At 42.6% G+C, this 14,808-nt stretch overlaps 1 protein-coding gene across 1 annotated transcript in view; it reads left to right on the top strand.

Moving 5' to 3' along the window:
* Positions 1-14,808, top strand: part of PTPRT (protein tyrosine phosphatase receptor type T) — a 1,693,536-nt gene that overhangs the window by 547,557 nt on the left and 1,131,171 nt on the right. The window contains exon 3 of the mRNA XM_078652140.1: positions 3,706-3,977. Coding sequence (XP_078508266.1) covers positions 3,706-3,977 — 272 coding nt within the window. The remainder of the gene's footprint in view (positions 1-3,705; positions 3,978-14,808) is intronic.

Raw genomic sequence — 14,808 nt, 5'->3', positions numbered from 1 at the left:
ACTTCATATGACAATGATCAAAATATCTCACAAAATACACCTTTACTTGAAGAGTGATAAGAAGGCTAATCAATGATGTTCATAGAAAAACTAAATTCACATATTATGAAAGTCTCCCCCTTTTCCATAGATATGCAATTTCTTTTAGTTAACCTTGAGCACCTCCAACACCCCAGCTAGTCTTGATCTTCCACATCCAAAGTGTTCCACTGGCTGCCAGTATGTATTTTGTTCCAGGAAGTGGGTCAAGCAGTTCCTCCTTCTATGTCTGCCATTGTTTAGAGAGAAATACATTTCTGGAACATCTGCCAGCCTATGATGGTATAGTGTATCTGCCATTACCTATGTCATTTCCAAAGTTAGACTCACACAGTTTTGTTCTTGTACATTGTGAACATTCCTGACCTTTTTTCTGTCATGGTCATCATTGATCAACATAACAATCCTTGACAGAAGAGATGTTGAAGGGAGTGGTGTTGGAGAGGCCTTCCATCTGACTGCTTCTAAATATTACCACTTCAGGTTTCTGGTCTGCTGCAAGGCTTTTCTAATGACGGACAGATATCCACTGTCTTACATCGGGTTGCAACAGAAAGGTTGAGGACACCTCTTGTGGGGGAGTTGGGAGTGGGTATTTTTTAACGCAGTTTACAATGAAGTGTAAAAGAGGAAAGAGGAGTCAATTTGTAGCCTGGCTTGACAACTAGCTCGAAGCACAGGCTATGGATAGGGAGGATGCCTGATTAAAAATGATCGCGCCTGGCTGCAGGAGTCGACATAAATTATTTTTTGTCTCTCTTTGCTCTGGCTTTTATTGCTGTTTCTGCCCTCCAGTTTTCTGTTTTTCATGTGCGCACAAATCCTCGGCTTTAAATAGAATAGAACAAATCACTGGTGTTTTGTGTGGTTTTTTTGCACCCTTTTAAGGCTGGATCTTTTATGGGGCCTTTATGTACCCATAAAAGAGATGAATGCGGATATATTTTTGTAATGACTGGAAACATCTGGAGGAGCACCACAGGGATCTAGATCCTCCCGACATGGCTGAGTGCAGAGCACATAATGCTAGACGCTGTGAGATGCTATAGTCACATTGGGGGACTGTGTGACAGTGAATAAGGGCTGTGAATGCAAATTCTTCCATTGAGCTACCCACCACCTCCTAAAAGTGGTACCGTTGGACACACCGTAATATTGGCACATAAGAAAATGTTTCTTTGGCTTTTTAGATTTTTCTCAACTCTTCAAACTCGAAATGCTGCAAAGGAGCTATGGGCCATTGAAGGTCTGGTACTGTCGCTTGCAGTATCCTATTCTTAAAGTGGAGATTATAATAAATAGAGTATTGTGCTTCAGTAACAGAGGAGCAGGGGAGCTTCAGACCGTGTGGAAGAACAAACTTGAGCTTTCAATACAGACTTGCAGCGCCACTGGCTCAATAACTTCACCAACCACTATACTATAGATGTAGGTGTATATAAGTAAATACAGATTTACTATTTCTAACTCCAAACCTACTTATCCTAATGATATATATAACGTCAAGGTAAGCAGATGCGGAGTTAGAAACAATTTACATACACCACTATATCATTACGGTAAGTATATAAATATGGAAGTCTGTGGCGGCTGCCATGGAATAGTACAGGTGAACAGGGGTAAAAAAAAAAATATTTTGCCTACTTGGCTGCCGGCTGCCTCCCCTCTTCCGTCCTCTTCTGTTGATGCACAGAAGCACACAGTCTCCCAGACACTCCTAAGCCAATCAAGACACTGCTGTCACCAGCATGACAGCAGAGGTATGATTGGTCTGAGCAGCCTGGTTTGGCACTCAAGTAGGGAGTGAGAGCCTGGGCATGTTCTCTATCCGGCTGTGCAATACAGCCGGGTGGAGAAATGCTAAGTGCGCATGTTTGTTTGGCCAGCCCAAGCCGGCTGGCCAAACAGTCAATGCCACTTAAGTGCACCAACCCCTCCTACCCCTGCTGGTTGTGATCACAGCCCAGCTCCGCCCTAAAAGTAACCAAAACTGCGTCAGTACGGAAAAATAAAATGATAAGAACATTGTGTTATTATCATTTTATTTTTCCTTTTTTGCACTGCTCAAAGAGCAGTGGGGCGGCACTCCTCCACCTTAGCAGAGGACCTGCCACTGATGGAAGTGCAGACCTACTTTTATTAACTCCTCATCTGTTTACCTTGATGATATTCTTATGATGAAGGGAAACAGATGTTGGTATAAGAACAGTAAATCTAAACTTACCTCTTTATATTTACCTTGATGACTAGTGTTAGTGTAATTTAGGGAGTCAACGTTATTGGAGCACACTAATTTTACCCTTAATATTCAGACATTGTCAGCCCGTCGGTAAAGTAGGAATAGCATGATATTTGATAAATACAAGGGTTTCTTAATACAAGCAAGGGCTACCCAATATAAGAGATGACAAGAGTGCCCGTTCTACCTCCGACTATGACCAATTCAATTATATTTTATATGTTTTCGTCCTTGCTAAAAGTCATTGCCTCACTAAGCAAGTTTTTAATTTCCTTGTAGTACATCCAGGCTAGGTCCCAGTTTGAGGAATCTATTGGTGCCACCTGTAGCCGTGCATAACTGGAATAAGGCTAAGTGTATCAATGTTAAAAGAAGATCATACGTAGCAAGGAGTCATGCGTACATGGACAGTGTGCTCAATAGCACTCGATGCGGGCAAGTACAGTGGATTGCTGCTGTCAGAACACAGTCTTGCACATATGATAAGAAAACATATTTCATCAGTTTTACTAGAGGATGGTGTGTGACTGTTATCCAGTACTGTTTGCTATCAAGCAGCACTAAAACAATGCAGTTGGCCATTCTTCTGGGTCTAAGGTCAGTAGGTGTTCAGACGGCTCATAAGGTCACTTTCATTTTTCCTCTTAATTACTTTGAAAAAAATCTTGATTATTATATTCTGCAGAGGAAGCTCACTTGGAGTTTGGGTGTAGTTACCTGAAAACAATATATTTTGTGGTAGGCTAGGGTCTGCTTTTGCTCTGTCTCATATGAAGTTGTCCAGATATATTGTTTGCATGTCTATGTCTTTAAGCAGCTGTGATGCTGCCCTAGACTTTTTTTGGGGGGGTAGGAAAAGTGGGAAAGAAGGCAATGGAGGGAGAAACGTTGTTAAATATAGTAATTTGATACTATGCTGCAATAAATATGTTTGTTGGATATTTTCTCTATGGCTTATGTGGTTCAATGTGAAGGGGTTATTATGTTAAGTAAAGTGACTTTCTCTCTTTTCTCTCTCTCTCTCTCTCTCGCCTTCTACCTCTATATCTCTATCTCTCCCTATCTTTCACTGTTTATGTTGGTTATCTCATCTTCATGTACCCTCCTCTCACCACCACTGCTGTCATATACACTCTTTTCTTATCTCCTTTTTTTCTTTGAATTCTGGAATATGTTAACTTTTTTTCTCATATCTTGTCCTGGCTTCTACTTTCTGGCCAATACTCCTCACTATTACTCACGTTCCTCTCCCTTCTTCTGCTGTGCTTCCATTCCACTCTATATTATGTTTTGCTCCTTCACTTTTCATTTTTGTCCACCGTTTGCCCACTGACATCATTAATTCTTCTCCACCCATCTTCTGTACTTCTGTTCCTTCACCTACTTCTTCTTCTACCCTGAACCCTTCTCTTCTCCGTGGACTGTAGGCTCCTTCATGATGGTCAACAGTTCAGGGCGGGCATCTGGACAAAAGGCACACCTGCTTCTCCCCATCCTGAAGGAGAATGACACTCACTGTATTGACTTTCACTACTACCTGTCGAGTCGCGACCGCTCCAGCCCGGGCTCGCTGAATGTCTATGTGAAGGTGAATGGAGGGCCCCAGGGGAATCCAGTCTGGAATGTGTCCGGAGTCGTCACTGAAGGATGGGTCAAGGCAGAACTCGCTATCAGCACCTTCTGGCCAAACTTCTACCAGGTAATTCAAGCTTCGCCTGTCTCCTCACCCTAAGCATGTACCATCCACAATAGTGCCAGACGCGGCGGGGGTTTGGAGGTAGGCCCTACTGGCTACAACATATTTGAGTCAGCTACTTCCTGACCATTTCACCTCGATCTTTGCCCTCGCATTATTGAACTCACAAATTTGATTATAGTTAGAAATACATAAAATACTGATATTAAATGATAAACCGAAGGACAAGAAACATAATTTATCAGTACCTCAGGACTATGGTTCGACACTTTACCAAACGTTGAGCGCACATATGATTATGCTTGTGTGTGGGTTTGTGTACAGTCCGTAGTAACAGTTTGTAAGAGCGTGTGTACACGCATATTAAGTAGTTATATGTGTGTGTGCATACATATACTCCATCAGCAGTAAAAGTGTGTATGTGTGCGTGGGTACAGGTATGTGCTCCGACATATTAATTATGCATGTATACATGCAAATTTGTAGGAAAGAGTGTATGCATGTGTAATTCACAAAAGCATTCGACATATATGTGTCTCTAGGTACTTGTGTGAGTGTTTCAGCAGCAGTCAGATTGATAGGCATGTCAGCGTTTGTTGTTAGCTGGCTCAACATCAGTAAATGTGTGGGTCTAATTGAGCACAACCCAGCTTTTGTATTTCTGTTTATGTTGACTCTTGGAGTTCCATGACTGCCTGTATCATTAAAGTTGTTGTGGTATCTTATCAACAATTTCATCCAGGTGTGGTCATTCTTCCACTCTGCCTCTGGGAATGGTGTAGCAAGGGTCCTGGGGAAGCTAGGAAAATGCATCGTACTCCTCCAGTGGGTATAATTGTCATAACAACAGGCGATGGGGGGGGGGCTTACGCCACGGGCCCCAGTGCCATTCCTACCACTGCATTACGATAGCTAGGCTGCTGGTTAGAAGTTTGAAACACAAGGAGCCAGGTTCACCAAATGGTTGGCGGGTCTCAGCTCATGCAAACAGTTCTATGAGGAGGTGGAATGATGAGCATTGCCCTGCAAGGTAGCTTTATCCACATGCATGATGGTCTACAGAATGATAGAACTCACTCTAACACAAGAATAATTATGAAGAAAAAATTGCCCACCTAGCAACTAGGGCCGGACGCCTAAGCTTCTAACCTTGAGCATGAAGCAGGGTCATTGTCCTAAAAATACAAGTGCGGGGAAAAATAAGAATAGACAGTGTGCATCAAAGTCATTTCATCATACGAAGGGCTGGTACAACCTTATCACTACACTTTTTTACAGTAGTAGGTGAGGTAAAAACGTAGTAATGTTTATTATATATGCATGTACATTTCCAATACAAAGTTCATATGTCCATATTTAAACCATATGCAGGGGTCTAAGAGGTTTATGATCATCTTTTGTTTTTAATAGTTCCATGGGAATGTACCTTGGCTATTCGGGTACTATAAAAATAAAAAAATGATATTAGTCCAAATGCAAGTCTAAGAAAAATCACACGCATAGTTTCCAGCATTACATTTTAAAACAAAGATTACACTTGTTTGGTGCATTTACAAAGGGAAGGACAAAGATTGTCAACAAGTAAAGTAAATGTTATGGCTTGAAAATTATAATGTGTGGGTGCTAAAGGTATGAGAAAGGAAAGATGGCTTTGATTTGCAGTCTTATTTGCCTCTGACACCCCACCTCAACCCCTTTAGAAATACTGATCACCTTTTCACACCTTGTCTTTCTGAAAGATGGCGCGTGGCAATACATGAGCCACGCCACCAATCAGTCAGTTATCAGTATGTAAACTCCTGGCCCAATCCTTTAGCACTTATTAAAAATTACTGGTGGGGGGCCTAGTCCCACAAACCCATATTACTATAGAAAGTTGCTACCAATATCCTTTTTTTTTTTAAATATAAGGTGCTTCATCGTCGCAAGCGCTAATTTCTTTTTGATGCATATTTCAGCCCCCACCTGTTAGTGTAACAGCTTTCTTTCCTTCATACGTTATTTGACCTCAGACAGTAAACACTGCAGAAAACACGGCCAATTCTGACAACGTTTCTGTTATTTCCGGTTAATCTGTCCTCGCGCTAGCAAGTAAACTCACGCAGCATTAAATCAGCGTCCTTATTGCGAACCTGGGATCATCAACACATTGTAGCAGCGAGCAGCTGGCGCGCGCCGAATGAGGAGCGAAGCCAGAGGGGACTGTTTTTAATAATCCCTAAAAACCTAGCGTCAGACGGCAGGCGCAGTATCAAGTTCACAAATTTACATAGTGCGCGCACTGCTCTCAGATTCACAATCTGTGGGCGGGAGGAGTTGGCCTTGGATTCTCGAAGGAATAAAGCTTGTGTAGTGTGTGACAGACCAGGGGCAAAATCCTGAAGGGCTGCCCTGGCTCAGCACAGAGCCGAGCACCTGTTTTAATATCCCTACAGTGTGTAAAGTGAATCCATGTAACCTGATATTTCTCCGAGTTAACTCATTATTTTAGACAGCCCAGCCAAGAAACAGAGAAACCTTGGCCGACTAATGTGGTAGGGCGGCCGTGGGTGGAGAGTGTGTGGGGTTTGAACTAAAATGTGTTTGTTATAAAAAAAAATGACACCTGCTGCTCTGCTCCACTCTGCTCCACTCCCGATGCCGCCTCACTGCTTCTCTCACCGCCGTCGGGCCAGACGGGGCTGGGTCCACAGGGCTCAGGCTCCACACCCAATCCACACCCAATCCAAATGAGCGCAGTGCCAGGATTGGTCTGAGCGGCCTTGTTTACCGCTCAGATGGGGCATTGGAGACTGTGCTATTTCTCCAACCCTGCTGTGTAACACAGCAGGGTTGGAGAAAGAAAAGTACGCATGTGTGTTTGGCCGGCCCAGGACGGCCGGCTAAGCACACATGCGCACTTATGAGGGCACAGTACTCCGCTCTGCCTCGGCCGGTCCTGCCCCGCCTTATACGTATTGTGAGGCTCAGCATAAATAAAATGACAGCATAAATAAAATGACAATAACATTGTCTTATTATCATTCTATTGATTGTTTGCCGGCACGTGCTGGGGGTGACGCTCCTCCGCCATTACAGAGGAGCTGCCCCTGCTGTCTGGAAATCAAACTCCAACTCCTGCAGGCTCATAACAAAGAGCATGAACTCGGCTCTGTGCTGAGGCAGCACAGCCCATCAGAATACGGCCCTTGGAGCGCACAACTACACAGTGCTCTGTTCTGCCAATTTCAATGACTACGTTTGTTCCAGGGCTAACTTTGAGGGAGACTGGTTTCTTGGCCCTCTTCTTCCAACAGGCCTTTGTTACTCATTCTTCTTTCTCAAAGGTATTGTCCAAAAGAGCAGAGAATAATGTTAAGGATATGAAAAAATACACAATTCCAGTTATGTAAATTCATGTTTATATAGTGCCAAATTACAATGTTGAGCCATTTTCAAAATACTCCCGGCAAGTAAATGGACTTTGAAACATTGCTAAAACATTTCTTGCCCAAGGCTACACAGTGTGATCAAGAGTAGAAACTGAGCTTAAAATCCAGTTCTTTTAATGAGTAAACTATCAACACACTGGATTATTTTCAATATGCCACATTTACTGCCCAGAAACACATTCAAATTCATAAGGATTTGGGTGCGGATGGAAGAGTATATGGTACCGTCTGTGTGATTACTGAACTTAACTCTGTTATCCCAGACTGTACTGCTTTCTGCCATTTGCATCCATTGTTGGAGCAAAGGGATTAGCCAGAAATGTTAAATACTCCCCCCCCCACTATGAACTCAAGCCAGTAAGCAAGCATGCCTGAAATTGCCCAGAAAAGTTCCCTTCAACTTAAAATTCTTCGTTCCATAGATTTATACCTCCATTGTTTCAAATTCCATCCATCCTTTCACAAATCCACCCTTTTACGCTTCAGTCATTCTTACTTCTTCCCATATTTTCACCCTACCATCCATCAATTCTTTCTGTTTTCAATCTGTTCATCCTTTCATTAACCCATCATTTCCCTTTTATTTTATCCTTTTTAGGTCTTGCCTACTAGACAGCACAAGCACTGTCTTTTGCAAGACCTATTTGAGCTTATGAGGACATACAGGGGCTTGGAGCCCACACAATACTTACCAGTGGTTGGTTTTCATGTCACTCTCATTTGCCTGCTTCTTATTTGTTTCCTAGCTAGTCAATCTTGTGGTTGTTTTTCCATGGAGCATAGCCTGTTTACCTTCTCCTTTGACTGACAGGCTTCCATGCTACCACTGCCTACTTTTCAAGCACTACTTTTTTTCGTTTCAGTTCAGTGCTGCATGGGTGCATGTTTTTCAGTTGTCTCCCTCATATATTTCTCTCCACCTGCACTCTGTGTTGCTCTGTCGTCTGTGTGGTTTTCTTTGCCCCCTCCATGCTGCACTCACCCTAATGTACTTACTCATTGCTTTCTCGCAGGTGTGCTTCTCAACTGACTTATCCAAGTTGCACTTTTTCCTGTTGAATCTCATCCTCACCCCCTGCCCTCCTCCCTCCTGTTGCTTCTCCTTTCCATCCCCATACCACCCGTTACCTGTTAGCTCATATGCTTCTCCCCAAGCCACTCCACATTGCTCTCTTCTCCTCCCCAAACATGCACTGTCAGTTTTGCTTGTGCCCATGCCGATTTGCTTCTCCCGCCTACTTTCAAAAATCAATTTCGCTCCTTTTTTTTCTTCTAATTACTGATCCAATATGAATCACTAAAAACATTTTTAAAAGCACCTACATCATAGGTGTATGTATGCATGGTTCGCCACCTACAAAATAATGCAGACGTCCATGTCCAAGCCTTTTTTTAAAATTCTTTAGCTATGTTGCACAGCATTGGGGATGCTGTGCAGCATGGCTAAAAACCAAAGGCACAGCCATTAAGTCCCAATTTGCTAAAGCTCACTTGTTTTTATCCTTCTCTTTCATCAATCTTACATCCACTATTATTTCATTTTCCTCTTCCTACTACATTTCACTCAATCATTTCAAGGTTCATTCTTTTCATCATTCCTTCCTTGCACGCTTCTTTCAAACCTTCCTACCCTCTCCGTGTTTTTGGTAGCTATCTTTTTCTGGTTAAATACTTTTTTATTTCCTCTCTCTTTGCCCCGAACTCTTTCTATTTGCTTCACACTCTGCCCATTTTTTCCATTTTCATAATTTTCTTTCTATGTCTGGGAGAAATTGAGTTGTTGGTTGAGGGGTGGTAAACGCTACTCAAGCACTCATGTCAGTGTGAGCCACAAAAATCACTAAATTAACTCTGCTTAACCCTCTGATAGTCAGCACAAAAGCAGTCAAGGTTAAATTACAGACAACGTCAAGTAAAGCGATACAGCTGAACTCAACCACAGTGGGTGGCGGTCTTCCCACAACCAGCTGCCAGACGCCTGTATGTTATATGTTCTATGTTTTATGTTATAACCAGGCAAAGAACCCAGGACAACAGGCCCTCCACATTTTAACCATAAAGGCCGCCAGCCCACAAGGCCTCCGAACAGCCATTCAATAACGATTGACCTGTTGCTGCAAATGTTGTATGCTGAACGTTACAACAAAGTGTTATAATTGTTACATGTGTATGTACACTCTGTGTCTAAGAAAAACAATAAAAATATATTAAAAAAAAAAGAAAATTCCACACAAGAAAATCCCATTCCAATTTAGCAAAATAGAGTATAATTTAATACATTGTTTCAGATCAAAACAACAAAAATCCAACCAGTAGAGCTGGAGATATGCAGTTTTAAAGATTTAGTTAAAACTAGCGCCCTAAGGCGCTAGGCGCCAACTGAGGTATCTGGTCACACTGGGCCATGAAAAGTCACAAGTACAGGCCGACCACGATATTGCACATGCCGAGCACAGGACCAAGTTTGGCCCACTGAGGATTGTACCTTATGTTCATTGTGTGCGTTCTGCAGAGCACTGCTTGCTAGACTTTGTGATGTCAGGTGTCTATTCTGAAAAGCTAAAAGGGCTGTGATGCAGTGCATCAAGGTGTGTTGCACTGCATCAGTTTTGATGAGGAGCTGCGAGAACTGCGGTGTAAACTCTGGCATCAAATTGCATCGTAATGTGTTGATTCTGATGAATCTGTGCTGCGAGGTTTTGCGGGACTTCACTCACTCGGCGTCATTTTAATGAAGCTTTCAGCTGTGCAGTGAGGGTTTGCTGGGCTTCACGTAACTTCACACCAGATGTGAAGGAACATTCAGTTAGGCTAGAAGAAGCTCTCTCTGATAGAAGCCAAATACCTAGGACCTCAGGAGGTACAGCATAGGGGTCAGGAACGAACTCCAGCAAGGGCTAGTGGGGCTAAGGCAGATCCAGTTGCAGATCCAAGCAGGTCCAGACCAGCAGGTCAGCTGGACAGTTGCAGAGAGGCTTCTAGAGCTTATGTCCCTGTAGCTAGCACAAGAGGTCAGTCGGCTGACCCTTATAGTCACTCAGCCTAGAATGAAGGGAGCAGGTTCAGTCTTCCTTCTCTGAAACCAGGGCAGGCCCCAATCAGCAGGGCATCCTTCTTCTGTAGTATCCACAGGTCCAGGAGTCTACTGAAGCATGGGTCAGAGGGTCCCCTTTTTATACTTGGCGTCCACTTGAAGTGGGAGAAGTTTCTGTAGTCTTTTCCCTGCAGAAGTGTCTGCTATTTCCTGCCTCCCTGCCCAGATCCCTGTCTATTTGGGGGATGAATAGGCTAGTTTGAAGTCCTTTGGTATAAGCTGGGCCAGTGCCTTTGAAGTGCAAGTGTGGGATGTCACATCTCCAGTCCTTCATCAAACCAGGATGGCCCATTATCATAACGCTCAGACCCACCATTGTGATACTGTCTAGGATAAATACACAACAGCCAACTACACCTACTCATGTGACCCAGGAACAGGCTGCAGGCACCGAATAGTTAGGTCAAGAAAATGGCAACTTTCTAAAAGTGGCATTTTCAGAATTGTGACTTAAAATCAGACTTTCCCATTGAAGGGGGTTTTAAATTACAATTCCTCCTATATCAAACATGGCTTACCCACCTCCTCCTAATCAGAAGTTATCACTTATTAAAGGTAATAAGGTAACCCAATGTTATCCTATAGGAGATGTAGGTCTTGCAGTAGTGACTGCCAGGATGTAAAACATAAAAGTACATGTCCAACCTTTTGAAAATATAAGGAACCCCTCCCTGTGGGCTGTTTAAGACTTAACCTAGGGATAACCTTTGTGTATTAAAAAGGCAGGTTTAGGCCTGGAAAAAGGTTTGTTTTGCCAGGTCAAAATGGCACTTTAAAAGTGCACACACAGGCTGCAATGGTAGGCCTTAGGCATGTTTAAATGGCTACTCAAGTGAGTGCCACAATTAGTGCTACAGGCCCACTAGTAGCACTGAATTTACAGTCCCTGCAGGTCTGTGTTGTACTACTTTACTAAGGAATTACAAATACATTAAATGTGCCAATTGAGTGTAAGCCAATTTTACCATGTTTAAAGGGAAGAGCACACGCACTCTAGTACTGGTTAGCAGTGGTAAAGTGTGCCGAGTTCTTAGGCCAACAAAACAAATCCAGGAGAACAGGAGGAGTGAAGACACAATGTTTGGAGGAAGATCACCCTAAGGCTGACATGTCTAACAATTTCCCAGCAGTGTCTTGTCTCATTTGACTGACCTCTGCCCACACCACTCACCACTTTCATGTTTTCTCATAAAGTGTTATTTATGAGTTTTCTTCTAGTCATGCAACCAATAGAAACCCTACAGAAATAACACTGTCTCAGATGGATGCAGCAAGACTACAAGGACCAGAAAACAAAAGAAAAACATAGGACTGCATAAGCTTCAATTTGTGCTTCTGTGAGAGGGAGTGGAAGGTGGTAGACAGATGTCCAAGGATCCATAAAGGGAATTATTTACATTCTGCACAATGAATCAAAAAATATGGACGGATTATTTTCTTACTTGTTAGAAAGAAGTGTGCAGTCTCTGTTAAAACTGGCCTAATAATAATATTAAATACCCATTGCTGGTTGGTAAAACTAGGCAATGGCCGACTGGATCCTTTGACACAGATTCACCCCTCATTAAAACCTGCTGTGCTGCATGATAGATTAGAGGCAGCACAACAGGCAACACTTTAGGAAACTGAACTTTTGTCCATGGTGTGATCAGAGGGTTATGGAAATGTGAGCATACACAGGATTTTATTCATGTGCATGCTCACCTGACCCTTTCTCAAAATAAATTATATGCATTTAGCAAACATTGTAGGATGCTGGGAAAACCTTTGAAAAAAACGGGACATCTGGTTACCAAACACTGGCGGCACTCATTGGGCTGCACCTGTAGAATGTGCCGCACTTGTCCATCGCACGGTGCTTTACAGTAGTATTGTGTGCACGCCACCTGAATTGCACCAACTTCTAGACCAAGGATTTTCTCTGAAAGAGGGGGTGACATGCCCTTATTTTTCCTTAGACACATCAAACTGCTACTGTTTGCATTGTTCTGGTAAATAATGAACGCTTACAGGGAGTGTTAATTTTGATCCATTAGCTGGCATTTGCATTTAAAAGGCTATTTCAGCCTTATTACCCACTGGATGTTATCACATAATAGCCTACAAGAAAAAAGACTGGAAGCAAGGAACTAAATTGTATTGTGCTTTTCACAGCTCTGTTCTTTGGCACTACAACATAGGCTTGTGGTTTTGATTTAAACAATTACATCAGGGGCTCTATTAGAAATGGGATTTATGGTTGTCTGAGGAGTGCACCCAAGCCAGACACGAATCACCACTCTAGTCAGGGTAATCTAAGCACATACTATAAGATAACCTGTGCTCACTCTCTTGTAGCTTGGCAAAGAGCAGTCAGGCTTATCTAAAGAGACAATGTGTAAAGGGTTTGTGCAACACCCATAGTAGCTCAATGACTACACCACAAAAATCTCAACACAGGTTTTGAAAAATAGATTATTATACTATAAAGAAAAGAAGACCAAAACGGCAAAAATCCAATGTATAGAAGTTGAGAAATTGAATTTTAAATAACCCTGGGCAAAGCACTACGCTACGCTCGTGTAGTTTGCGAAGTTTGTGCAACTTCGCACTACGTGAACTGCACGTAGCACAGTGCAAACATGCGTAGCGTAGCATTGCATAGTGCAACGGTCATTTTTTGCTTGCTCGCGGTCCTCAACGTCAAGTTGGCGACCGCGAGCAAGCAAAATGACATCCTCGCAAGACTTTTTCCTTGTTCGCGATCAGCAACATCAAGTTGCCGATCGTGAGCATGGAAAATAAACCTCCCGGCAAGATTCTCAACACGGGGAGGTCAGTTTTCTCATTGCGAGTGGTCGCGCATGCTGGCGACCGCTCGCGATGCGAAACTACCAGTCCGCATTGAGAAAGTTGCAGCTCGAGTAAAAATCTACTCGAGCGGCAGAAAAGTACAGCTCACACTGTGCAAGATGCTATTTTCAATGATTGCACAGTGCCGGATGCTTGTCCGCACTGTGCAACCATTGAACAGACTGTTCTGTACAGGGCCACTTACATTTCTTAGGTTTTATGTCTGAGAATCTGGCCCTTTGCGAGTGCAATTTTTGCATTTGGGATTCATCATCCCAAATGCAAAATTCGCTATTAAAGAATTCGCACATTTGCGATGAAATGCATTTAAGGAATCTCTATTTGAGATTCCTTAAATGCAATTCATTAACCATTTCTACATTGCGAATTCACAATTTTTGGTCGCTATTTACCAAGAAGTCTGACTTCGTGGTAAATAGCGAAAAAATAGAAAAAAGCACTTTAGTGCATTTTTCTCAATTGCATGTTACACACACACATGTCCTTTGGACATGTTTGTGCGCAACACCTGTGTAAATTTACATTTCAGGGGTGCTACAGGGTGTCCTTGAAATCGCAATCTTATTTGCGATTAGCTAATTGCTAATCGCTAATAAGGAAAACTCCCCATTCATTCCTATGGGCCTTTAGCCCCATAGGAATGAATGGGGAGTTATTCCTTATTTGCGATTAGCAATTAGCTAATCGCAAATAAGGAATCAGTGGGAATCGCAATAAATATTGCGATTCCTACATGAATTCCGTTTTGCGAGTCTGTAATAGCGATTCCTTATGAATCGCTATTATAGACTCGCAAAACGGGTCTTTCATGAATCTAGCTGTAAGTAACGGACTGACTGGCTAACTAACTAACTAACTATTAAAAAAACAGGGACATTTTTGTCATAAACTTATGGAAGCATCCGTTTGGGTCAATATGTCTACCATTGAATGATTTACTAAATGAGGCCGCGTCACTGTGGGAGTCCTTCATAGCATGTGAATGTTCTTTGAGAACTTTTGGTTTTTCAGTCAATACAACAAGTTTCCTGAAGCTTCTCAAACTGAGAAACTCACCTAGTTTTCATGCACCTAGATCATGAGATATTGTGTCCTAATAACCCAAAAGAATTTACCCACTGAAAATCTCTGGAGCATGACCCTGGAAGCAGACCCTCTTAACATTTTCGGTTTAGGGGTAATAGTAGGCTTACACCTTTAAATCAATAAGGCATCCGTTCATTCATTCAAAATCAATGAGGAAAAGATACAGATTTAAATGGTGAAAGATACGAGGCATTCAACTGAGAGTGCGTAATAGATTTCGGTCACCTCAGCATGGATGCGAATTGCAGAATGCAAATCGGGTATAAGGTCGAAACGTGTTTAGAATGTCTCATCTCCAGACACTCGCTGCACAGACCATCCACTATTAGTAATCCATGAACTAAACAAAGTCTGCTTCCTACACTTGCCT

This window comes from Lissotriton helveticus, chromosome 7, assembly GCF_964261635.1.
Source record: "Lissotriton helveticus chromosome 7, aLisHel1.1, whole genome shotgun sequence".
NCBI classification, from domain to species: domain Eukaryota; kingdom Metazoa; phylum Chordata; class Amphibia; order Caudata; family Salamandridae; genus Lissotriton; species Lissotriton helveticus.
This window is presented reverse-complemented; position numbering and strand designations above follow the sequence as displayed.